Source organism: Oncorhynchus clarkii, chromosome 3, assembly GCF_045791955.1.
Source record: "Oncorhynchus clarkii lewisi isolate Uvic-CL-2024 chromosome 3, UVic_Ocla_1.0, whole genome shotgun sequence".
NCBI lineage: Eukaryota > Metazoa > Chordata > Actinopteri > Salmoniformes > Salmonidae > Oncorhynchus > Oncorhynchus clarkii.
This window is the reverse complement of record NC_092149.1, coordinates 19,862,546-19,889,274: the sequence shown is the minus strand read 5'-3', so window position 1 is coordinate 19,889,274 and position 26,729 is coordinate 19,862,546. Positions and strand designations below refer to the sequence as shown.

The 26,729-nt window shown below is 42.4% G+C and overlaps 1 protein-coding gene and 1 pseudogene across 1 annotated transcript; both read right to left on the bottom strand.

Annotated features, from left to right (window-relative positions):
• LOC139390587 (BOS complex subunit TMEM147-like) lies at positions 1-3,768 on the bottom strand. Its single transcript, XM_071137809.1, has 8 exons — positions 3,427-3,768; positions 3,141-3,259; positions 2,739-2,855; positions 2,203-2,272; positions 1,608-1,810; positions 1,332-1,416; positions 1,046-1,167; positions 1-651 (listed from the first exon to the last, which is right to left on the bottom strand). The coding sequence occupies exons 3-8, from the start codon at positions 2,813-2,815 to the stop codon at positions 531-533; spliced, it is 678 nt and encodes a 225-aa protein (XP_070993910.1). The 5' UTR covers positions 2,816-2,855; positions 3,141-3,259; positions 3,427-3,768; the 3' UTR covers positions 1-530.
• A 1,017-nt stretch (positions 3,769-4,785) lies between these two features.
• On the bottom strand, positions 4,786-25,343 carry LOC139390583 (glyceraldehyde-3-phosphate dehydrogenase-like; annotated as a pseudogene).
• Positions 25,344-26,729: the final 1,386 nt, after the last annotated feature.

Sequence of the window (26,729 nt, the reverse complement as noted above, 5' to 3'; positions counted from 1 at the left end):
AGCATATTAAGTCATTTATTGGCCATTCACTCACACCTCACTAAGTTTCCATAGAGTAGGATAACCCACTGCTACCATGTTTTATGTAATCTTACGACAACATAAGTACGCCATTATGCTGCTTCAGTCATGTGACAAGTGCACCAACATTTGTATTTCATCATGTCGAATGAGATTAAGTTCATCTCTTTCATATCTGCAGTAATGCAGGTGAGCACACAGAGTAACAACAGTATTGTACCATCAGCTTAGATGTCAAAGTAGTTTAGTAACTGTACTACAATGCTTAAGAGGCATCCACTTTCATCCACTTGTTATAAATACTCAATCTACCGTACTAATTCAGCACAATAATAAATCATACATAAAAAAGTAGTATCATAACATTAAAAAAGTCAAACCATGAATGCTCACATTCCTGCCCTCTTTCTGTGTGATACAAAATTAATCTTTACAGGCAAAGTCTGGTTGAAAGGCCCTGTGTGTGTGTGTGTGTTAAAGACCCTCTTTGTTTGGGGTCGCAGCCAGTCTCAGTTACTGTGCACCAGTGTGACGAAGAGGAAAAGAGAACAGAGGGAGATGGATCCAGTGAGCACCGCCTTCACCAGGAGGACTGTCCAGCTCCCCAGCAGGAACACATGGACAAACAACCTGAGAGAAGTTAGAGGACAGAGGAGAAAATGAGTAGATGTGTACTATGTTTGATACCAATATGTCAATTGTTGACTACTATGTAACTGATTGTTGCTAACATTATATAATCACGATGGATTATGACATGAATTTGGAGGCGTTATGGTTTTCAGTACCATTTCAATAATGTATTGTTTCTTTTGAAAAATAGGGGTTGGTCATCCAGACCATTACACAACTGTAGCTATCAGTGTTTATAATGACCTCCAGCGGTGTACAGAAACACTTCAGTTCCCTCCCCAGAACAGATGAGCACTATGAGCTGAAAACCAGCTCTGTGAGGATGACCATTTCTACAGTATGCAGTTCCACAGGTCCCTTCCCTGGGTACATTGAAGTACGTGATACTCACTCCATGAGGAAGGCCTTGTATACACACAGCCCTAGCAGTACAGTCACAGGCAGACGGAAGCTCTTCGGGAGGTCGTACCGCGTGAACATCCACACCACTGCTGCCATGGCGATATAGTGCACCTGAATTAGAAGGCGACACCGAATTTCCTTAGAAACTATACATCTTCTAAGCCCTCCACAGGAAATGTAATGTTGATGAGTATTCATTATCTAAGTATTTACTGGAAGTCAAAATAAATGTCTATTTGATTCAGCAGTATAAGTGTCAGTGCAAGGGGACTTACCAGGCTGATGTTGGAGTCGAAGCTCATCTGTATGTACTTCCAGTCAAACTCAATGCCTCTAGCACCCACCCATAGAGGTATACACCTGGATGACAGGGCAAGAGGATTAAATACAAGAGACAGCATTGCAAATAAACATAATGGCAAATATACTAGTGAGCTTGGGTAGTGAATGACTATAATCTACACAGAAATGAATGTGAATCTGGAATGCACCCAAAGAGATTGAAAGAGAAACAGCAGGGGGACAGAGAAAGATAGAGAAAGAGAATGTACCTTGACATAACGAGCTCTGCTGTGGACCATCCCATCGCTGCCACCATGATCTTGTACTCTCCCTTCCCTGCGTTCCTGGACATGACCAGATGCAGGCCCAGAAGGTCTGCTAGGTCCACCGTGGCCTTCATAAACTCACCAACAAAGTCATACACACCAGCTCCTCCCTCCCATGTGGGGAAGAAAGTTGCTAGAAATAGCATCTGGAACAGAGACATTGTTCATTTTATTTTGTATTGTCACATACACAGGATAGGTGCAGTGAAATGTCTTGTTTTACAGGGTCAGCCATAGTATTACAGCGCCCCTGTAGCAAATTAGGGTTTATTACAGCGCCCCTGTAGCAAATTAGGGTTAACTGGCTTACTCAAGGGCACATTTTCACCTTGTCGGCTCGAGTATTCAAATCAGCAACCTTTTGGTTACTAAACACTAGGCTACCTGCCGCCTTAGTAGGATACATATTAACTAGTAATAACTAATAACTAGTAGGCTACATTAGTAATCAAGCAGTTTTTAGTCTGCATCCCAATGCAGAATGATGATACTTTTATTGCTTTTCAGAAAACAGACAGTTTGGACAGTCAATGCTCACCTTGCATAGCTGTACAAATAGGTAGGTAGCTCCTGCTTGAACACATCTCCAGAATGCATTATATTCTGATCTATAATATGGATAGAGAAAGACTCATCTGTACACTAGAATGGTTTGAACATGGTTGCCTAGAGTGGCAGGAGGATTGGCTGACCTCTCAATCTGCTGACATTTCCATGTAGATTACATTTCACCCTCTACTATATATATATATAGTAATGTTTTACTTGGCAAGTGAGTTAAGAACAAATTCTTATTTCCAATGACGGCCTACCCCGGCCCAATTGTGCGCCGCCCTATGGGACACACAATCACGGCCAGATATGATACAGCCTGGATTCGAAACAGGGACTGTAGTGACACCTCTTGCACTGAGATGCCGTGCCTTCGACTGCTGCGCCACTCGGGAGCCCAATAAGGGTGACTAGCTAGTGAACAGATCATACAAAAATACATGTTCAGTAGCTAAATGTACGGGGTCAACTAACAAATTAATCTAATGCAGTTTATATAGTATGAGAGGTGCTGATATTTACAGTCCACTGCACTTGTAGGTGATAAAGTAGGGGAAATAAGCCAAGGCAAAGCAATTCCCGAAATGAAATAGCGTCATATTGCCAGGGAGTCCAACACTGGCGAATTCTCCAACGAGTCTGAAGGAATAAAGACATGATAGCTATTAGCTAGCAACAATTATTGACACAATATTAGCTAACTAACGTTAGTTATTTAAGATTTATGAAGCATTGGAGCAGATAATCTGAAAGCAACGTTACTTGCTAGCGTCCTCTCTTCCTGCACACTCAAAAGGCTGATTATGTGCAAGGCCTAAACATATTTATTCCACTCGTATTATAAATTGAAATGTATTAGATAAGTTAACTGCATATAAATAACACACGTCTGAATGAAGATCAGCACGAATCATTCAGAAATACCTGTATTTACTCAGGTTGACAGGGATTATTGAGATGCTAATGCTGGTTTGCTAACTCGTTGGATGAAGGACGGAAACTAGTTGTCCACTAGTTACCACAGCCTGTATCGTAGAAAATTCCTAAAATAAAATAAAAATGCGTTTTAGTATTAATTTAGGTTTAGGCATACGAGTAGCAGTGTGGATTGAGTAAGGTTCCAAGTCAGATTTTAAGAAGATAAATTGTAGAAATAGGCGGAATTAATAACTTTGTGGCTGTGGTAACTAGTGACGACTCGGAAACCTACCTTTAAATGATTCCGCTATCCCTTGATGTCTCCGATCCTATCGCTCCGCTAGTTTGCTAGCGTTTTAAGACAAGTACTCAAAGAGGGTCTTGTAAAGCAAATAGACGGAACGACAGAACGGAGTCACCATGGTTAACCGTAATAATTGCAGAGCAGGACTTCGGCAGTTTCTGCAAAGATTATTTAGTATGAAAATGTCTAAAAACTCGGTGGATTTTGTTGTTCATGCAATGAGTAAATAGTTCCTGCATCGTCGTTGACATGACAAATACAACTAATGACAATTTATAAGTTTAAGGATATTTGCAGCACTATAGCTAGCCTGGACATCCACTAGTAGGCGCTATTCGCCAACAACAAACGACGTTAGCAATAATAGCGCCATCTGGTTGCAGCAGGGCTACACTATATGTAGTAGTCTAACGTCATTGAGTTAAAGGCCCAGTGCAGTCAAAAACGTGATTGTTTGAAAAATATGTCCAAACTATGAGATTGGAATAGTACTCTGAAAACGGTCAAATTATGATAATGCCCTTTTAGTGTAAGAGCTGTTCGAAAAGACAGCCTGAAATGTCAACTTATTTTGGTGGGATGAAGTTTTGGTCTGCTCTTGCTAAGAAACACTTTGTTTTAAATTAAAATGGTCAAAAAGAAACAATCACAGTAAAGTACTTAATTTTTACCCAGAAATGATTTGATATTGAGATATGACTACATTGGACCTTTAAAGCTCATTATGGTAGTTCAGGCGTCCACCATGTGCAGTACTCTAGGCTAGTCTAATTAATATTTAAATGTACAACCATGCTATAATGACATTCCAAAATAATGGGTGTTGTGGTTGTTCATGTGAACAGTGTTGAATGCAGAAAACATACCACCAGTCATTTGGTTTACCTTATTGTGCAACAATATTTGCCACTAGAAGTCTCCTGCGACTCCCGTTAGGGCAGGATAAATTAAATTGCAATAGTGGACTTCCAGATAGCTTTCAGAATGCATATGTCCTTGATGGAGAGTTGACACTTGACTGAGAAACTGTCAGTTCCATAGCCTTACACCCAATAAATTCTGTCAGAAAACCTTTCTGAGAAGTCATCCAGTGCAATGTGCACAACCCGATTGGCAAATTCAATATCAATCATGTTTGACTCCTGGTCCTAGGTACCAACATGGTATGCAGACTTTTGTTCCAGCATAGTATTAAAACTGTGGCCTGGCTAAAGCATCAGCTATTAAAACTGAAGTTTAGGGAATAACATTTGTTTCAATATAATTTTCACCAAACTGTGATGTTCAAATAATGCAAATGTGCATCAAATTAAGTCTAATCCTGTCAGTAATGTTACAAACACATTATCATACAATTGTCACTTTATAATGCATCATCTTCATGTTCTGCATCCTGTTGATTATCTTGAATGCAGATGACGACTTATTTGCCATTGTGTGAAAACATGTTCTTATAACACTGGCAAACAGGAAACATGAACAACAACAAGGCAAGACAAAGACATTTGTAAAGATTCTACAGAAGTATTATTTTTTTAGTTACAATAGCTTGTCTTTCTCACTTGACTCTTAAACATGGAAATCTTTAACACCAATATTACATGGTAACAGCCAGTATGGAAACATCTACGGCAATGCTCTGGGAAGACACAGAAACTCATACTGTCAAGTCAAAACAGTCTCAAAGTGGGACTTTTTCATTAAGGAAAAAACAAATACTTGTACACACAGCCTACTACAGAGACTAAGTTGTGTTGTAGAGAGTGGTGGAGGGCTGGTGGTACTAGGGGTGTGACACTGGAGGGTGTGAGTGCATGTAAAAGGGGGGTGGGTCCCATTGCAGCTTTCTGGAGCCGGACAGTTACTCCTTAGAATGCATGTACAGCAACAGGTCAGCGACGCGGTGGCTGTAGCCGAACTCATTGTCATACCTGGGGAAACACAGACAGAGATGGAGTCATAGTTTAGTTGAGGGCTTAGAAAAACCAAAAAGGGGTCCAGCGTTAGCAGGGGAGAAACTATAGAATTAGAATGCAGAATGATTGAATATTTACTCTAATTCCAAGGGAGGAACTTACCAGGAAATGAGTTTGACAAAGTTGTCATTGAGAGAGATACCGGCGCCAGCATCAAAGATGGAGGAGTGGGTGTCTCCAATGAAGTCAGAAGACACAACCTGGTGGGACAGGAAATATGAAAAGTGAGAAACCCACCAACAGAACAGCTGCAGTATACAGAGATCTATGTAATCTAGGAGCCCTGCTTTTAAACTACAACTTGCTAATAACACATCATATAATTGCCAGTTAAACTGAGCTCTACTGCCACCTGTGCTCATCTTTCATGTTGACATACATATTTTGTAATTAACTTACAGAGTCCTCAGTGTACCCCAGGTATCCCTTCATGGGTCCTTCGGCGGCCTTCTTGACAGCCTCCTTGATCTCAGCGTAGCTGCCGGGCCGGGACAGGCGGCAGGTTAGGTCCACCACTGACACGTCAGCCACGGGCACACGGAAGGCCATGCCAGTCAGCTTGCTGACAGAGAGAAGGCTCACATCAGCACTTATATAAGCAGTCTTTTTCGTCAAGCACACATTTGCATTCAGCATCTTTGATAAGTAGCAGGCACAATCACATAAATGTATGCAAACACACCCACCCCAGGAGGCTGTTGAGGGGAGGATGGCTCATAATAATGGCTGGAATGGAGTCAATTAAATGGCATCAACCACATGGAAACCATGTGTTTGATGTCAATCCAAACAGCCTCCTGTGACACACACACACACCCCATCTACTGACCCGTTGAGCTCAGGGATGACCTTGCCCACAGCCTTGGCAGCTCCGGTGGAGGCAGGAATGATGTTCTGGTGGGCACCACGGCCATCGCGCCATGCCTTGGCAGAGGGGCCGTCCACTGTCTTCTGGGTGGCGGTGTAGGCGTGGACTGTGGTCTGAGAGGAGGAGCAGAGAGAGAGAGAAAAAGGGAAAGATGAGCATGGGTTCCATAGCGTCAGCGGATGTGTCAATATGGATCACAGGACAAAAAGACATTCAGATGCTCCCTGCATGATGGTCATGAAGATGCATGGACAGATAGTCTAATGGAAGAAAAACTGACCATGAGGGCCTCCTCGATGCCGAAGTTGTCGTGGATGACCTTAGCCAGGGGGGCCAGGCAGTTAGTCGTGCAAGATGCATTACTGTGGATGACCAGAGAGAATTACAATAGGTCACCAACTCAGATAAATAAATTATACTAGCGTTATTAAAGGTTGACTATTCTTGTGAAGAGTTCGCCCTTTGATCATGCATGTATTGGTCAGGAATAAAGGGACTCACCTGACGATGGTCATGCTGGAGGGGTCGTACTTGTCCTCGTTGACTCCCATGACGAACATGGGGGCGTCGGGGGAGGGGGCAGACACAACCACCCGCTTGGCACCACCCTGGATGTGGGACTATGAAAACAAAAAAGAAAACACATTGAGAAAGTCTCAAATCTTGCATGCACATTATATTTAATGTTTGTGCCTAGATCTGACTTGTCCTAATACACTTGAGAACTGATGATAAAGTCTTTCGAGTTTCATAGGTTTATTTTGACAAAGTACATTAGGGTTACTTATTTGGCTGTTGCAAGGCCTTGGTGAGCGCTATAGTTATCAGTGCTTGACGGGGACACACGGGTGTCAGTGTCTTCTGTGTGTCTGGGTACTGCTACTTACAGAGGCCTTGTCAATGCTGAGGAAGACTCCGGTGGACTCAACGACGTAATCGGCACCGGCGTTACCCCATGGGATCTCATGGGGCTTCATACTAATGGGGAGAGAGAGATATTAAGGAAAGCTTTGACTATATACAGACTCAGTGAGCATAGCCTTGCTATTGAGAAAGGCTGCTGTAGGCAGACCTGGATCTCAAGAGAAGACAGACTAAGTGCACACTGCCCACAAAATAATGAAGTGGAAACTGAGCTGCACTTCCTAACCTTCTGCCAAATGTATGACCATAGAGACACATATTTCCCTCAGATTGCACAGACTCACATAGAATTCGAAAACAAATCCAGTTTTGATAAACTAATATACCACAGTAGAGGTCGACCGATTATGATTTTTCAACGCCGATGCCGATTATTAGAGGACCAAAAAAAGCCGATACCGATTAATCAGCCGATTTTTACAATTTATTTGTAATAATGACAATTACAACAATACCGAATGAACACTTTTATTTTAACTTAATATAATACATCAATAAAATCAATTTAGCCTCAAATAAATAATGAAACATGTTCAATTTGGTTTATATAATGCAAAAACAAAGTGTTGGAGAAGAAAGTAAAAGTGAAATATGTGCCATGTAAGAAAGCTAACGTTTAAGTTCCTTGCTCAGAACATGAGAACATATGAAAGCTGGTGGTTCCTTTTAACATGAGTCTTCAATATTCCCAGGTAAGAAGTTTTAGGTTGTAGTTATTATAGGACCATTTCTCTCTATACCATTTGTATTTAATTAACCTTTGACTATTGGATGTTCTTATAGGCACTTTAGTATTGCCAGTGTAACAGTATAGCTTCCGTCCCTCTCCTCGCTCCTACCTGGGCTCGAACCAGGAACACATCGACTACAGCCACCCTCGAAGCAGCGTTACCCATGCAGAGCAAGGGGAACAACCACTCCAAGTCTCAGAGCGAGTGACGTTTGAAACGCTATTAGCGCGCACCCCGCTGACTAGCTAGCCATTTCACATCGGTTACACCAGCCTAATCTCGGGAGTTGATATGCTTGAAGTCATAAACAGCGCAATGCTTGAAGCACAGCGACGAGCTACTGGCAAAACGCATGAAAGTGCTGTTTGAATGAATGCTTACGAGCCTGCTGGTGCCTACCATCGCTCAGTCAGACTGCTCTATCAAATCATAGACTTAATTATAACACATAGAAATACGAGCCTTAGGTCATTAATATGGTTGAATCCGGAAACTATCATCTCGAAAACAAGACGTTTATTCTTTCAGTGAAATACGGAACCGTTCCGTATTTTATCTAATGGGTGGCATCCATAAATCTAAATATTCCTGTTACATTGCACAACCTTCAATGTTATGTCATAATTACGTAAAATTCTGGCAAATTAGGCGGCCCAAACTGTTGCATATACACTGACTGCGTGCAATGAACACAAGAAGTGACAATTTCACCTGGTTAATATTGCCTGCTAACCTGGATTTCTTTTAGCTAAATATGCAGGTTTAAAAATATATACTTCTGTGTATTGATTTTAAGAAAGGCATTGATGTTTATGGTTAGGTACACATTGGAGCAACGACAGTCCTTTTTCACGAATACGCACCGCATCGATTATATGCAACGCAGGACACGCTAGATAAACTAGTAATAACAACCATGTGTAGTTAACTAGTGATTATGATTGATTGATTTTTTTAAGATAAGTTTAATGCTAGCTAGCAACTTACCTTGGCTTACTGCATTCACGTAACAGGCAGTCTCCTCGTGGAGTGCAATGTAATCAGGTGGTTACAGCATTGGACTAGTTAACTGTAAGGTTGCAAGATTGAATCCCGAGCTGACAAGGTAAAAATCTGTCATTCTGCCCAGGAACAAGGCAGTTAACCCACCGTTCCCTGGCCGTCATTGAAAATAAGAATGTGTTCTTAACTGACTTGCCTAGTTTAAATAAAGGCGTACATTTTTTAATAAATAAATAAAATATATTCGGCCAAATCGGTGTCCAAAAATACCTGTTTCAGATTGTTATGAAAACTTGAAATCGGCCCTAATTAATCATCCATTCCGATTAATCGGTCGACCTCTATACCACAGTGTGCCATCACAGGAGCAAGATTTGTGACCTGTTGCCACAAGAAAAGGGCAACCAGTGAAGAATAAATACCATTGTAAATACAACCATATTTATGTTGAGTTATTTTCCCTTTTGTACTTTCACTATTTGAACATCATTACAACACTACATAGACACAATATGACATTTTAAATGTCTATTCCGTTGGAACTTTTGGGAGTAACATTCAAAATGGGTGAATATTTCCTTTAAGACAGGTGGCGCCAGCCCTCAAAGGCCGATAGCAACACTGAGGAGATAATGGCCAGCGGGATTACAGACCACTGAGGTAATACTCTATGAGCCAGGGAGAAAGGGGCATACACACGCTGAATCCCAAAATCAACCTAGCCCCATAGAATGGAACTTTACTCAGACGTACAGAAACGCTGTTCCAGTGGCCCTCGCACACACACATACAGGCAAGCACGCCCGAGCACATGTGATGATGTCATCACTCACCACTGGAATACGGAGATGGAGTGGTCGTCCACAATCAGCTTCCCGTCCTCCATGCTCACCTCACCTTTGTAACGGCCGTGGGTGGAGTCATACTTGAACATGTAAACCTGTGGAGAAAGAGAATGTCAGAGAACATCAAGGTTATCAGTTCATTACACATGATGGGGATATTGGTGCGTTTTTACAATAAATACTACCACATAAGCACACAGGTAGCTTGATCTGGCAGGGTGCCATATTGTATGAAGGCTGTTGGTTGAGGGACTGAAAGAGACTCACCATGTACTGCAGGTCGATGAAGGGATCGTTGATGGCAACGACTTTGATTCCCTTCTGCAGGCAGGCCCTGAGGACCAGGCGGCCAATACGGCCAAATCTGGACAGAGAGGGAAAGACTGGATTCAGTACAGACACAGGGCGACATGGGATTGCTCCCATAAAAACGTTGTAAAATTCCCTCGTCCGGCCTCTGTGTATTGGGACTGCTGTGAAAAATTCCAGATGATGCTAAATGAAAATGTTTTGAGTTAGGATTTACACCTCATGTGGTGAGTGAAGAAATGTGTGTGTACTTAGTTGTGTGACTGTGTTATATGTGCGCTGGCGTGCTTTCCTTGGGGTGCTGGTTTACAGTGTAATCCTCATTATCTGTTAACAGTGCTGTCCTCCTCTTCCCATCTAACACTACTGACTCCCCTCAACACCACACCTTCTGGCGCCGGTTACTCTACGTCCAAGGTACAAACGTGCTCTACGCCGGACCTAAAAATGATACCTGTTACACCACCTGGGTGTAAGCCCTTCTATGAGCTATGCCTGGGCGGAGATTCTACACCTAGTAGGGAGCAGGCATTTTCAAAAGGATGCGAGTCTCGTGTTCATATTTCCCAACCTCTGCAGGCTTTTTGAGTTGCCTATGAGTGAGTCAATTATTACACTTGACTTATGCTACAGACCATGCTAAATGTGTCTGATCAGATATTAGCAAACGAATAGATGAGCTGCAACCTCCACTTATTTGCCCAACCAGAGATCAAATAAACAAATACTGTATAACGGGGATTCAGTGAAACAAAATCACATTGATTGAGCAGACAAGTCAAAGGCTTTTCATGGGGATATAGCCTTGGCCTCGACACCAGTGAAGAGCAAAATAATCCCCCTGTTATACTAGGCCATTGTAGGCTACATAACATGCTAGCAAAATGTTCTGATAACACTATTAGATGAGCAAACTAGATTAAAGATTATCATCATGAACACTCACCTCGGCTAACATTTTCCCAGCCTAATTGTCACCAAATATCCAAATGGAGATAGAGTGAAAACAAAAATCTGATTGATTTATCAAGACGAGTCCCCATGCTTGTCTCAGAGCAGTGAGATGGCACTGTCCCAATCATAACGGTGATGAAAATACAGTTGACCACACACAGCGTTACTTTAAAGTATTTACATTAGCCTACTTTATGCCAATATTTTCATCATTTCGTGATATTCATTCCCACAGTAATTATTGATTGACCCATCCAGATGTGGTTTATAAAACATGCATGCATAGTGGTGGGCTTTGCGAAGTGATGGGACGTGCCTCGCAAAGTTCAGAACTGTCATGATGATGGTAACAGCCTAGCAACCATCATTATGAAGCATCAAATCTCATGAACGGCCATTGCTTACGCCGGACTTAGCTACGACTAAATTCTGATCCCAAAATTGGACGTAGCTATGCCCAAACTAGCATTTAAGGCCAACTTCTTTAACACCCAACTGGTGCAACTGGCCCCCGATGACAACCACAAGCTCTGTGGGGGCTGACAGATACCCATAGGAAAACGACCAATGTCTGTTCAGTGTTCATTGTTTGCTGCTCCCAAATGCGATTTACACCATACACGTGGTGCTGGTTTACAGTGTATAGGTTTTGCAATTGCTTTGCACCTTTATATTGCTTCATAGCCTGTTATTATTACATAACTAGTCTTAACTGGGCCTGGATGTCTTCTGTTGGTGCATTTCCCATTTTTTGAATGGCAGTGTTTAACCCATTTTTTTGATAAATATGCAACAATTTGTATATTAGAGGTGAATATAATACCCACCCGTTGATTCCAACACAGAGGTCTGACATAGTTGCTGTTGATTGGGTTGTGGTGGTGAACCTGAAACAAGAAGATATTAGAAAACATTAGGAAGCGTATTGCAACAAGTGTCCCTCTCTGTAGAAACAGCAAAGTCTTGCAAATGTACAGCTTTCCACGCCGTCTATTCCCACAGAGCACAGTGCCTAGAATCTGCTATCAAATCTTTTTTTCTAGAACAGCAGAGAAAGTAGTGCAAAAGTTTAATTTGTCCAGTTACATAACAGCAGTTAGCTAAGTCAAACACTTGTTCTACTATGTAGTGCATGACTAGGTGGCCTCGTGCTGGGAGGTGTAGGCTAGATTTGTGTCCCTAACTTGGCTATGGAAGGCTCCATTGTCTCCAGGCCTGTTTAACATGCCAGACAGAGAGCAGAGAGTTGAGGAACTGAAGCAACAGGCCCAGACTTCCTATTCAGAGGACTTCCTTTGTCGACTCCAGGGGAAACCAGCCCAGTATGAAACAAACACTGGATTTTGGGCTCCTCCCTTGTAGCCTGTCTGAATCCACAGGCGATATCAATCAGTAGCTCTCCTCTCCTCCGCAATGTTAGCTCTCACTGTATTACCAGCCTGAATGCCTGTGGTGCCAGGCCAGTCTCATTACTTTCCAGAGGCTGCGGTGTGTAAGGAACGATAAAACACAGCCTTCCACTTTAACCTTCTGGTTTAATAGGAGACTAGGCTATTTGTCTACTTTGACTTCTCCAATGGTCCCATAATCAGAGGATTGGACACAGACATGCTTTTCTGTTCTCAGCTCAACTTGCATGGAAACGTATAAATATGAGCCTTGGGTTGTGCCTAGTTTTCAGTGACAGTCTGTATTATGATCATATGCACATGCCTTTATGGGCAAGCTGCTGCATGTGTGGTATTTCTGACAGAGTGCGTGGCTGTGCTGTACAGGAGCATGTTGAGGTTTCTAAAGACACTGAGAGAGGCTATTGGTTATGTAAGAGAGACAGACATGTCTACTAAACAAAAAGAGGGAGGGTTGGAACATAGTCAAATATGTAACCTCATCAGCCCTATAAGGACTGGAGAGGAGTCAGATATTTTTGTGGAGGAAGGGAGAAGATGACCATTAGCCAGAGACACAGGAAGCAGAACAAGATAGTGAACAAGTGTGAACAAGATAGATATGAGACACTTCCTGTAACAAAGCAAGTTATTACAGATGAGACTATACAAATAAGGCTTTATAGTTTAACTCTGTCTTTACATACTGTTTGAGCAAGCCAAAGATAAATGTTCAACCAAATTATGTAGCCTAGCAAAAAAAGTGTTGGTTAGCAATGCTGAAGGTAATATGAGGTTGGGAGAGGTTTGAACACATTTTTGAGGCAATACTTGCAAAATACAGTTGGCCAATAACATCAATGTCAGGTACGTGATGGAGGATGAACCGCATAACAGTAAGTTACTACCCTTGGCTAACACAGTGATGCAACAATCAGGAAATTCCTGCTTCATCATTTTGCAGTGATGCAAACGTTTGTTGGAAATTGATGTGGCAAACTCTTGTGAATATCAATGTAGGAACATTGCTGTTTAAACAAGTCATAGCCCTGGGCTATAGATCTATCAATGCATCATATTTACCATAATCTGTATTGCTCTATAAGTGACACCAAATGACAGCCCCATTATTAACCAATTTCAACTTAAAAACAAACTTTTTTTGTTTCCATCAAAGGAGACTATTGATTTGTCCTAGTCTGCCATGATGACATATAGGGATTTTGGCTGCACATGGAGGTCCAATCTAACAGGACTAAAATAACATTTAGGTATAGAAAACAATCCATGACCATGTCCAGTTCAAAGGAAAGGTAAATGTGGTTAGTTTCTTCTCTCAAGTTAGGATAAATCATTAGGCCATAACCAAGCCTTGCTGTAACCCTTTATATTTATTTGATTTATTTCACCTTTATTTAACCAAGTAGGCCAGTTGAGAACAAGTTCTCATTTACAACTGAGACCTGGACAAGATAAAGCAAAGCAGTGCGACAAACACGGAGTTACACATTGGATAAACAAACATACAGTCAATAACACAATAGAAAAATCTATATACAGTGTGTGCAAATATAGTAAGATTAGAGAGGTAAGGCAATAAATAGGCCATAGTGGCAAAATAATTACAATATAGCATTAACACTGGAGTGACAGGTGAGCAGAAGATGTGTAAGTAGAGAATGTGAATGTGTAAGTAGAGATACTGGGGTGCAAAGGAGCAAAAAAATAAATAACAATATGGGGATGAGGTAGTTGGGTGGGCTATTTACAGATGAGCTGTGTACAGGTGCAATGATCGGTAAGCTGCTCTGACAGCTGATGCTTAAAGTTAGTGAGGTAGATAAGACTCCAGCTTCAGTGATTTTTGCAATTCGTTCCAGTCAGTGGCAGCAGAGAACTGTAAGGAAAGGCGGCCAAAGGAGGAGTTGGCTTTGGGGGATGACCAGTGAAATATACCTGCTGGAGCCTGTGCTACGGGTGGGTGCTGCTATGGTGACCAGTGAGCTGAGATAAGGTGGGGCTTTACCTAGCAAAGACTTATAGATGACCTGGAGCCAGTGGGTTTGGCGATGAATATGAAGCGAGGGGCAGCCAACGAGAACATATAGGTCGTAGTGGTGGGCAGTATATGGGGCTTTGGTGACAAAACGGATGGCACTGAAAGATTACATCCAATTTGCTGAGTAGAGTGTTGGAGGCTATTTTGTAAATGACGTCGCTGAAGTCAAGGATCAGAAGGATAGTCAGTTTTACGAGGGTATGTTTGGCGGCGTGAGTGAAGGATGCTTTGTTGCGAAACAGAAAGCCGGTTCTAGATTTAATTTTGGATTGGAGATGCTTACTGTCAGTCTGGAAGGAGAGTTTACAGTCTAACCAGACACCTAGGTATTTGTAGTTGTCCACATATTCTAAGTCAGAACCGTCCAGAGTAGTGATGCTAGACGGGCAGGCAGCGATCGGTTGAAGAGCATGCATTTAGTTTTACTTGCATTTAAGAGCAGTTGTGGAGACCACGGAAGGAGAGTTGTATGGCATTGAAGCTCGTCTGGAGGTTTGTTAACACAGTGTCCAAAGAAGGACCCTGGACAGATAGGCTATATTAGAGACATGGCTAGAAGGGATCCAGCTTTTGTCAAATTAACATCAAAAGTAGATTTATTTTACAACTCTAATCATTCCCCTAACCTTAACCTAATTCTCCTAACCTAGTTATCCTAATCAGTTATCGAAAAGTCAAATCTGATGTTCATTTGACAAAAGCTGGATCCCTTCTAGCCATGACCCTATATGAAGGGAGTCCCAGTTATCCTCCATTAGCTTTTCCACTTTGAGCTGAGGGTCACCGAAATGGAAGCACAGAAACAATCCATACACGGGACAGAACTAGTACTGAACTCTCCGAGCATTAGGCTAGACTAGTGTGGACAAAGCCCTTGGGCTAAAACACCTCAAACCAATCAAAGCAACACTTTAGACAATGAACTCAAAATAGCTATAAATAGGCTTAGGTTTTTCCAACGGATTGTCTAATGTCTAGCACCCGTTTCAAACTGTCTGGGTGTAGGCTATAACGTGAGAGTTATGCAAAAGCAACATATGAACAAGGCAGTTAACCCACTGCTCCTAGGCCATCATTGCAAATGAGAATATGTTCTTAACTGACTTGCCTAGTTAAATAAAAAATATCCTCAATAGATGATTTATTTACCTGGTTAACTAAGTGTAGTAAGCTATGCAACACTACATAGGCTACATATTTAATTGGACTAGTGTCATACGGTCACGTACCTTACTGAATATGCTTAGAATCTGTAGTATCCTCCTATGAGCAATAAGACCAAAACCTCCTTAGAGGCGTACAAGCTGTGGAGAATGGAGTCCTATGTAAGACTGCTGTGCAGCAGCAAGGTAGGACTTAGCGCTGTCTTTGAAAGGACACACAGGATTGCCCTTGCATCTGGTTGATGCAACATTAGACAACTTGATAATCTGTGCCTGTGTGTGTGGCTCCCACTGCACCGCAATTTACCCAGATGGCTTATCCTAATCTGCCTGTTCCTCCAGCCTGTGGTCTTTTTAAAGAGCCCCAGAATGCACTGCGTATGCTGACTGGATTGACTGGCCAATAATGAGCCGACTGGGCCAAGCTCACAGTGAATCCTCCTCACCTAATGCGGTCACACTGACTACAAATGAATGGCATCTGTGCCTCAACTCCATACACTGCACCAGTGGGGAATTAAAAGTACTAGTCTGGAGCTTGATATATTCAGTAACATTGAACGTTTGGATAAGTACATTAAAAAGATGGCCTGACAGTCTAACTTGATGACATCTTCAATTCTCCTTGCCACACAGGCATCATACAGGCAAGCAGGCTGAGAGGCAGTCAGAGAAGGCTCCATGTTAGTATGGCGTTCTCACATTCCTCCCTCCTTTATATTCTGTTCACACCTTCCCTCTCTCCCCCTTCAGCTGCAGTCTGGCCCAATCCACATATCAAGTCCACTGCACTAGTTCTATCACCTCCATTTTGTTTCTTGAGAAAAACAGAGTAGACAAGCCTCACACCTGTCTTGTCAAGGCTGCTGTGGTCTACAAAAGAAAATGTTGGTGGGTTCTTTTATTGTGTCTGTGTGTACTATTGTCTGAAGTACTACCACCCCTCTTTTGGTCTCAAGAGTACGCAAGTGGGCTGACAAATATAGTCCTTTGTTGAGGGGACCAATCAATACCGGACTTGTGTCCTGGATGCCTCAAGATGTCAAACGACTCTCAATTAAGAGCTGAACTGTGGGGGAATTCAACAGGCGCAGGCTGGTGGCAACATGGTGGTGACTCTTAGCACACACAAATGGCCACTGTGTTTATAAAGGCCTATAGGATCCACCTCTGCTTCTGACTCAGCCAATTCTCTGCCTGTTCTACTGAAAACTGACACAACGTCAGGTGAAAATTAAGTTCCAAACACCGAAAAGAGTAGGCCCATGTTTTTCTGATTGTGTCATTTAAGCAAAAGATTGAGCATGAGCCATGGTATTTTTAGGGCTGGTACAATTGAATAACGTTGAACCGATGGTTATTGATGAAGACCGTCATGAAAATAAAATCATCTTCATTAGCATAAAAAATATATACACTACCAGTCAAAAGTTAGACACACCTACTCATTCAATGGTTTTTCATATTTTCTACATTGTAGAATAGTGAAGACATCAAAAATATGATAAAAACATATGAAATCATGTAGTAACCAAAAAAGTATTAAAACAAACAAAAATTACAGCTTTGCATACTCTTGGCATTCTCTTAACCACCTTGAGGTAGTCACCTGGAATGCTTTTCCAACAGTCTTGAAGGAGTTCCCACATATGCTGAGCACTTGTTGGCTGCTTTTCCATCACTCTGCAGTCCAACTCATCCCAAACCATCTCAATTGTGTTGAGGTCGGGTGATTGTGGAGGCCAGGTCATCTGATGCAGCACTCCATCACCCTCCTTGGTCAAATAGCCCTTACACAGCCTGGAGGTGTGTTGGATCATTGTCCTGTTGATAAACAAATGATACTCCCGCTAAGCGCAAACCAGATGGGATGGCGTGTCGCTGCAGAATGCTGTGGTAGCCATGCTGGTTAATTGTTTCTTGAATTCTAAATAAATCACTGACTGTGTCACCAGCAAAGCACCCCCACACCTCCTCCATGCTTCACGGCGGGAGCCACACATGCTGTCACGCCCTGACCTTAGAGAGCCTTTTTATGTCTCTATTTGGTTTGGTCAGGGTGTGATTTGGGTAGGCATTCTATGTTCTGTTTTCTATGTTTTTGTATTTCTATGTTTTGGCCAGGTATGGTTCTCAATCAGGGACAGCTGTCTATCGTTGTCTCTGATTGGGGATCATACTTAGGCATCCCTTTTCCCTTCTGTCATTGTGGGAAGTTGTCTTTGTTAGGGGTACTATAGCCCTTGTAAGAGTCACGGTCGTTTTTGTTACTTCTTGTTTTTGTTGGTGACATTTTACTAAATAAAAGAAAATGTACGCTCACCACTCTGCACCTTGGTCTTCCTTTAACGACGGCGTGACACATGCAGAGATCCGGTCACCTACTCTGTCTCACAAAGACATGGGTGTTTGGAACCAACATTTTCAATTTTGGACTCATCAGACCAAAGGACAGATTTCCACCGGTCTAATGTCCATTGCTCGTGTTTCTTGCAAGTCTCTTCTTATTGATGTCCTTTAGTAGTGGTTTCTTTGCAGCAATTCGACCATGAAGGCTTGCTTCACGCAGTCTCCTCTGAACAGTTGATGTTTAGATGTCTCTTACTTGAACTCCGTGAAGCATTTATTTGGTCTGCAATCTAAGGTGCAGTGAAATCTAATGAACTTACCATCTGCAGCAGAGGTAACTCTGGGTCTTCGATTCCATTGGCGGTCCACATGAGACAGTTTCATGTCTTAAAGTAATTTCTCTTTGCTTATTTGAGCAGTTTTGTCATATGGACATGGTCTTTTACCAAATAGGGCCATCTTCTCTATACCACCTCTACCCTGTCACTACACAACTAATTGGCTCAAACTCATTAAGAAAGAAACTCCACAAGTGAACTTTGGAAAATTGGACTTAGGAAAATTGCAATTGGCTCAGATCAGGGCATTACAGTTGGCCCTTGGGTGTACACAGAGCTAATAATAACATGCATGTCAATCTTTCCTGGCTGAAAGTGGAGGAGAGATTGACTTCACTACTTTTATTTATGAGAGGTATTGATTAGAGGTTGACCAATTAATTAGGGCCAATTTCAAGTTCATATTAATCAGAAATGGGTATTTCTGGACACCGATTTTATTTTATATATTTAACACCTTTATTTAATCTTTAACTAGGCAAGTCAGTTAAGAACACATTCAATGACGGCCTAGGAATTGTGGGTTAACTGCCTATTTCAGGGGCAGAACGATAGATTTTCACCTTGTCAGCTCGGGGGATCCAATCTTGCAACCTTACAGTTAACTAGTCCACCGCAATAACGACCTGGCTCTCTCGTTGCACTCCACAAGGAGACTGCCTGTTACACGAATGCAGTAAGCCAAGGTAAGTTGCTAGCTAGCATTAAACATATTTTATAAAAAACAATCATAATCACTAGTTAACTACACATGGTTGATGATATTACTAGATATTATCTAGGGTGTCCTGCGTTGCATGTAATCTGAGTATCTGACTGAGCGGTGGTAGGCAGAAGCAGGCGCGTAAACATTCATTCAAACAGCACTTTCGTGCGTTTTGCCAGCAGCACTTCGTTGTGCGTCAAGCATTGCGCTGTTTATGACTTCAAGCATATCAACTCCCGAGATTAGGCTGAAGAACAAAAAACAGATAAAACACCTTTTGGAACAGTGGGGACTGTGAAGCAACAAACACATGCATACACACACACGATAACATACGCACTATACATACACATGGATTTAGTACTGAGATTTGTGGTTGTGATGGAGTAGGGGCCTGAGGGCACACAGTGTATTGTAAAATCTGTGAATATATTGTAATGTTTTTAAAAGTATAAAAAGCCTTCATTTTGCTTTTCCACAGGAAGAGTAGCTGATGGGGGATCCATAATAAATACAAACAAGGCACACATGTTAATTGAAATGCATTCCAGGTGACTACCTCATGAAGATGGTTGAGAGAATGCCAAGAGTGTGCAAAGCTGTCAAGGTAAAGGGGGGCTACTTTGAAGAATTTAAAATACACTGCTCAAAAAAATAAAGGGAACATTAAAATAACACATCCTAGATCTGAATGAATGAAATATTCTTATTAAATACTTTTCTTTACATAGTTGAATGTGCTGACAACAAAATCACACAAAAATGATCAATGGAAATCAAATTTATCAACCCATGGAGGTCTGGATCTGGAGTCACACTCAAAATTAAAGTGGAAAACCACACTACAGGCTGATCCAACTTGGATGTAATGTCCTTAAAACAAGTCAAAATGAGGCTCAGTAGTGTGTGTGGCCTTCACGTGCCTGTAGGACCTCCCTACAATGCCTGGGCATGCTCCGGATGGTCTCCTGAGGGATCTCCTCCCAGACCTGGACTAAAGCATCCGCCAACTCCTGGACAGTCTGTGGTGCAACGTGGCGTTGGTGGATGGAGACATGATGTCCCAGATGTGCTCAATTGGATTCAGGTCTGGGGAAAGGGCGGGCCAGTCCACAGCATCAATGCCTTCCTCTTGCAGGAACTGCTGACCCACTCCAGCCACATGAGGTCTAGCATTATCTTGCATTAGGAGGAACCCAGGGCCAACCGCACCAGCATATGGTCTCACAAGGGGTCTGAGGATCTCATCTCAGTACATAATGGCAGTCAGGCTACCTCGGGCGAGCACATGGAGGGCTGTGCGGCCCCCCAACGAAATGCCACCCCACACCATGACTGACCCACCGCCATACCAGTCATGCTGGAGGATGTTGCAGGCAGCAGAACGTTCTATACGGCGTCTCCAGACTCTGTCACGTCTGTCACATGTGCTCAGTGTGAATCTGCTTTCATCTGTGAAGAGCACAGAGCGCCAGTGGCGAATTTGCCAATCTTGGTGTTCTCTGGCAAATGCCAAACGTCCTGCACGGTGGTGGGCTGTAAGCTCAACCCCCACCTGTGGATGTCGGGCCCTCATACCACCCTCGGAGTCTGTTTCTGACCGTTTGAGCAGACACATGCACATTTGTGGTCTGCTGGAGGTCCTTTTGCAGGGCTCTGGCAGTGCTCCTCCTTGCACAAAGCGGAGGTAGCGGTCCTGCTGCTAGGTTGTTGCCCTCCTACCGCCTCCTCCATGTATCCTGATGTACTGGCCTGTCTCCTGGTAGCGCCTCCATGGTCTGGACACTACGCTGAGACACAGCAAACCTTCTTGCTACAGCTCGCATTGATGTGCCATCCTGGACGAGCTGCACTACCTGAGCCACTTGTGTGGGTTGTAGACTCCGTCTCATGCTACCACTAGAGTGAAAGCACCGCCAGCATTCAAAAGTGACCAAAACATCAGCCAGGAAGCATAGGAACTGAGAAGTGGTCACCACCTGCAGAACCACTCCTTTATTGGGGGTGTCTTGCTAATTGCCTATCATTTACACCTGTTGTCTATTCCATTTGCACAACAGCATGTGCAATTTATTGTCAATCAGTGTTGCTTCCTAAGTGGACAGTTTGATTTCACAGAAGTGTGATTGTCTTGGAGTTACATTGTTTTTTAAGTGTTCCCTTTATTATTTTGAGCAGTGTATAAAATATATTTTGATTTGTTCAACACGTCGTTGGTTACTACATGATTCCATATGTGTTATTGCATAGTGTTGATGTCTTCACTGTTATTCAACAATGTAGAAAATATAAAAAAAATAAAGAAAACCGTTGAATGAGTAGGTGTGTACTGTATATATATTTACATGTTTTGGTGTTTGGAAAGAACAGCTGACTGAAAACAGGAGAGCTGGGCATTCATGCGGTTGACTCTGTGTCTGCTGTAACATGGACTCTACAACTTAATTCAACTTTGTTGCTCCTTTCTGAAACAAGCAAGATGCTGTAGCAAACTAATCTTTGGTTGCCTAGGTGATTTCCCCCCCCCCCATCAGCAGAACATACCAGTCAGGAGAGGATAAAATGTGCGTCATATCTATTCTGGTGACAGCGGTCATTTGGTTGACCAATAACCGCCATCCAAAATTCCATGACCTGACCGTCATATCCCTAGGTATATTGACCACCATAGCAATAATATTTCATAGCAAGTTATTAAAAATGCCTGGGGTAACACATCTCAATAATGACTACTTTGTTTCAAACATCCACCATGGTAGTTGTCTGTCACAAGTCTGTCTAGCCAATCAGTCAAGTGCTATGGGGCTACTCCTCTGTTGGGGTGCAGCCGTCCACCCCTCCGCTCACCCAGACGGGCAATGGTCCACAGCTACAGCACCAACCCAATTACTGGGGAGAAACAGGGTGCCTGTAGTAAGTGGGTCATTCACCCCAGGGGCATACAGATACCCACTCAGGCAGAAAATGTCCCAGACAATGGGACAAAAATAAAGTGGGTGCGGTGTGGGAGCGTCTCAATATGGAAGCGTTTATGAACGAGTTGGCCCTTTACTACGGTATTCACAAAAATGCTGGCATCAAGAAACAAAGCAAAAACCAGTGTGTGGCTGTGTTGAGGGATGAGGCAGATGGAGACCATTCCTGTTAGCAGAGGTGAGCCTGGGAGCCATTTTGAGGAAGTGCTGTGTCATACCACCACGTCCATTTACTGTGCTGCACACAGGAAGAATGACACAACCAGGCAAATATGATGCAAGAGGCAGGCTGAGTAATTGTAGGTAATAATAAATAGATATTTACAATGTAATTACAACAAATATACTATAAACCAGTGTTGTCATTTGCATAGAGGGGGAGAGAAAGAGAGAGAGCACACAGTAACCTCTGTTGACCTCTACAAGCTGTCTTAACCTCAGCAGAGAGAGAGAATGAAAACGTGCTGCCTCACACACACCCTCTCACTGGAATTTTCTACATTCCCAGGCATGTCTTGTACTGATTGTAGCTCAGTAGTTTTCCACTGTTGAGACCTGAGCCATGAGGGGCAGGCCCTGATACTAGAGACTGAAGACCGCTCAGTATTCACCATTCAACCTGCTCACTGACTGCCACGCCCCTTTGGAAAATAAACTACATTAAGTCTCACACAAAACTACATCTAGAATATTATTTTCAGTAAATCAATGTATCAAACCTTTTCTGTATTTATGAAACATCAAACATGATTACCTAAAAGAAATCCACTTATGGTCAAAAGCATGTTTTTCAAGATCATTCTGATTTGTTTGGAAATAATCTGATGTTATTGCCTGCAGCTAAACTATAGTATGTGGGCTAATCTCAAATACATACAATTAACCTCTGTATAGCCTACTGGTTCTCATCTGAGAATGTTATCAGTCTAATATGGTTGGACAGCTGTCGTCAGAGAGCAGTATGATATCTAGTCCTCCTCTACAAGCCTCAGGACCAGCCAGCCTCAGCACCTTGCCTATTTACTGTCACTTGACTGCCCTCACTGCAGATAGCCAGTCAACTCACGCCACTAAATATCACTCCATCAAGGCCTAGTAATAGACTAACGTAGTCAGCTTTGTCTGGACAAAACCAGACACCTGCTAAATGCATAATAAGCCAGTCACCTGTCCTGTGCTGACAAAAGAACATCAAGTTGTCACCCTGGTGTGTCATGTCAGACTAAATCTTCAAGGCGACAATACATTTAAGTACTTTTGTGTTCTGTTAGAGCTGTGAAACCTTACAGAGAAGGGAAAGGCAGCTGCAGAACAGCCATGAATAAATTAACTGTTGTATCAAACTGCAGTGAATCGATGAAGGAGGGCCCACCTCCTGCACCCTGCCAGCATGTGATCTGTCTGACTGCCTGAACTGTGCAGGTGGGGGAGAGAAACACAACGACATCCATGTGATCATTTACTGATGCCATCTTTGGGGCAGCGATAGCTATCGCTAACCCCAGCATCAAGAGGACTCTCAGTCAGCACAAATCAAATACCAAAAAAAAGGAAAACGCATTGAGCAGGTCAGAGAGAGGGAGTAGAGTTTGAGGGAACCACCTCTTTTTACCCAGGAAGAGACTGGCCGTGTTCGACATTGCAGACGACTTTAAAGGAAAGTCGAGACTGGCTGATTAACTTGCATCATACATAACTTTTCAATAGTATTTGTAAATCAGTCAGTCTCAATTTTCCCATGATACATCACAGTTTTGATTAACTCGAACACGGCCATTGAGTCAGAGTCTCTTAGCTGCAGGCACTTTCAAGCAGGAAAATAGGATTAGGCCTTATTTGTAGTCACATGACCTGACCAGTACATCATCAGCTTGTTTACATTAGGCCTATGCAATCAATGTCATTAGCAGTTATTCTTCCAGAATGATAATTGACACAGTGCGCATATCAGCAGGCCAAACTAGATAAGAGCAGTTTACTGATGATGATGTGCATTACATATTTTAACTTTGAAATCACTTCATTTTGAAATATATAATTATTTCAACAATTCTAACATGCCATTTTTCTGTCCTTTTAGATGAGGAATAATTTTATATCCAGAATATGATAAGTGTTTTATGAGCGAGGCAACTAATGCAGCAGGGAATCAGTCACTCTTTATGGCATCTCCTGGAAAATAGGCCGGGTGTGTCAAATGACCTTACAGTATGATACGACCTTCACCATTGCAGTGATGAAAAAGGCCCATCCCATCATCTGGAGATGGCTGCCTCTCCATCCTCCTTAGTGACACCGAGCCGAAACCTGTTGTAACTGTCTTTGCAAACGGTTGACATCTTGATTAAAGTATGTATATTTTAGCAACTAATACAATTTGCAACAATTCAGACAGAGTAACCTAATCAGTAGGCACATTGATGCGACACACCACGCCATTTCTTCCACCTTCAGAGAGAGAGAGAACATCACTGGAACAATACAATTAATGTTCAATCATTAATCTCATCCCCAAAATGAAAACGGTGAATGTATCAATTACAATTCAACATCCCAAAAAGTGGTCTCGGCTTAATTTTGCAAAAAATATATTTTTGTTTAGATTTTCATCATTTCGACGGTAACGTTCTAGAATGCTATGACGCAATCAAAAGAACTCATCATGAGTATGTGGTGAGAGGCACGTAGCTCTAGCTAGAGCAACATTTCTGAGATTTCCTGTACAGTCATCTATGCCAGAACTCTTGATTTACACCGACCAATTGATACAACCATTTAGGTTCATGAAGACATAATCTAAATGTTGCATGAAGCCACAATATTCGTTGACAACAGTCTTCCGCAAAATGCATCATCGTTCAAGCTACTGTGTCACGTAACCTCGGCACATTTTGCCTTCTAATGAATGAATAATGCATTATCTTGTTGTTCTCACTAAATGCTCAACTCGTGTCTTAATAAACAATATTTGTACGTGCTATGCATTAGTTAGCGAACTACACTTCATATTTTCAGAAATTGTACTGAAACGCGAATTATTACACAAGGCCATGGGCGCATCTTTTCCCCGCCTCCATCATTTATTTCCTGGCTTTGTAATGTTAAAGAGAAAGGAGAGGCTCAAAAGTAGCTACTGCTACACCATTCCAACGGCATTCAAAAAACACAAAGACACATATTAAGCAATAAGTATTACAATTATTGTTGTATAATAACCCCTTTTTGTCGTGCATGCCTACCTTGAGGGGAGATGCTGCAATGTCTGTGCAAACGGAGAGTACAATTTCCGAATTTATAGCAGACACGTGACACGAGCATTGGTCTAATCGCCCTGGAAACATGACGTCACGTGATCTTTTGCTGGGGCACGGCTGCTATGGAAACCATAGAGAAACTGGGGATGTTGCCAAACCATGGGAGGATACTAAAAGCAGATTTTTTTTTTAAATGTAACTTTTATTTAACTAGGCAAGTCAATTATGAACCAATTCTTATTTACAATGACAGCCAACACCGTACAAACGTGGCGCCAATTGTGCGCCGCCCTACGGGACTCCCAATCACGGCCAGTTGTGATATAGCCTGGAATCGAACCTGGGTGTCTGTAGTGCCTTAGACCACTGCGCCACTCGGGAGCCTGATAATAATAATAAAAATTTGCATCATTTGATTGAAAAATCAGAGTACTGCTCTAAAATTCCACATGCTGCAGCACGTGACTATCTGGGCTAGTGTTCTGCAGAGCATCCGGCTGCTGGGCTACGTGAGATATGGTGCGTGCCTCTGGAAACTCCATGGATGAAAACCGTATGAGACCACATTTTGATGAATCATCATTCATCATCCATCCATTATAGTTACACACGATCTCAATGTAATAGCGAATTTAACTAATCTAATTTTTCAGTGTAAAATAATATCTCTGGGGAAAAAAACATTTAAAATATATAAATATTTTATGGAAAGTGGGATACCTACTCAGTTGCACATTTGAATGAGTTCAACTGAAATGTAACTTCCGCATTAAACCCTACCCTTCTGAATCAGAGGTGTGAGTTCTGCCTCACTCGTCATCGGCGCCCGGGGAACAGATATTGTTGGAGGTTAACTGCCTTGCTCAAGGGCAGAATGGCAGATTTTTTCACCTGGCCGGCTCGGGGATTCGAACCTGCGACTTTTTGGTTACTGGCCTAAAGCTCTTAACCGCTATGGTGGTATGCTACCTAAACGTTGAGTTTTTAAATCGACTAGATTATTCTCTAATCTGATTGAACAGGGTGTATATTAAATGTTACATCACATATGGTGAGTTGCGTAAAAATATATGTAGAGGAAGCTGTCAAACCATACAGTCGTGTCAAACCTTGAATACGTTGTAGCCTATTTTTCACAATGGCGCCATCGTGCGTTGAAATGACCCAAAAGGAAAGGAAGTACATCAATGACATCATATCCCTCAATATTGGTAAGCTTTTTTCACCGTGGAGGTGTCAAAGCAATATTACTATCTGTGTGGACAGGATAAGATTAGATCAACCAGAGGTAGACTGAGCTACCCGCACGCCTGACCAGCATCACCACCCTGGATGGTTCCGACCTTGAATATGTGGACATCTATAAGTACCTAGGTGTCTGGCTAGACTCTAAACTCTCCTTCCAGACCCATATCAAACATCTCCAATCGAAAATCAAATCAAGAGTCGG

Excerpts from the sequence above, each read along its gene's own strand:
- LOC139390587 (XM_071137809.1), bottom strand. The coding sequence starts at position 2,815 with ATGACGCTATTTCATTTCGGGAATTGCTTTGCCTTGGCTTATTTCCCC. Across the intron at positions 2,273-2,738 it reads ACCTACAAGTGCAGTGGACT|ATCAGAATATAATGCATTCT; the intron begins GTAAATATCAGC and ends TCCATATTATAG. Across the intron at positions 1,811-2,202 it reads TATTTGTACAGCTATGCAAG|ATGCTATTTCTAGCAACTTT; the intron begins GTGAGCATTGAC and ends TCTCTGTTCCAG.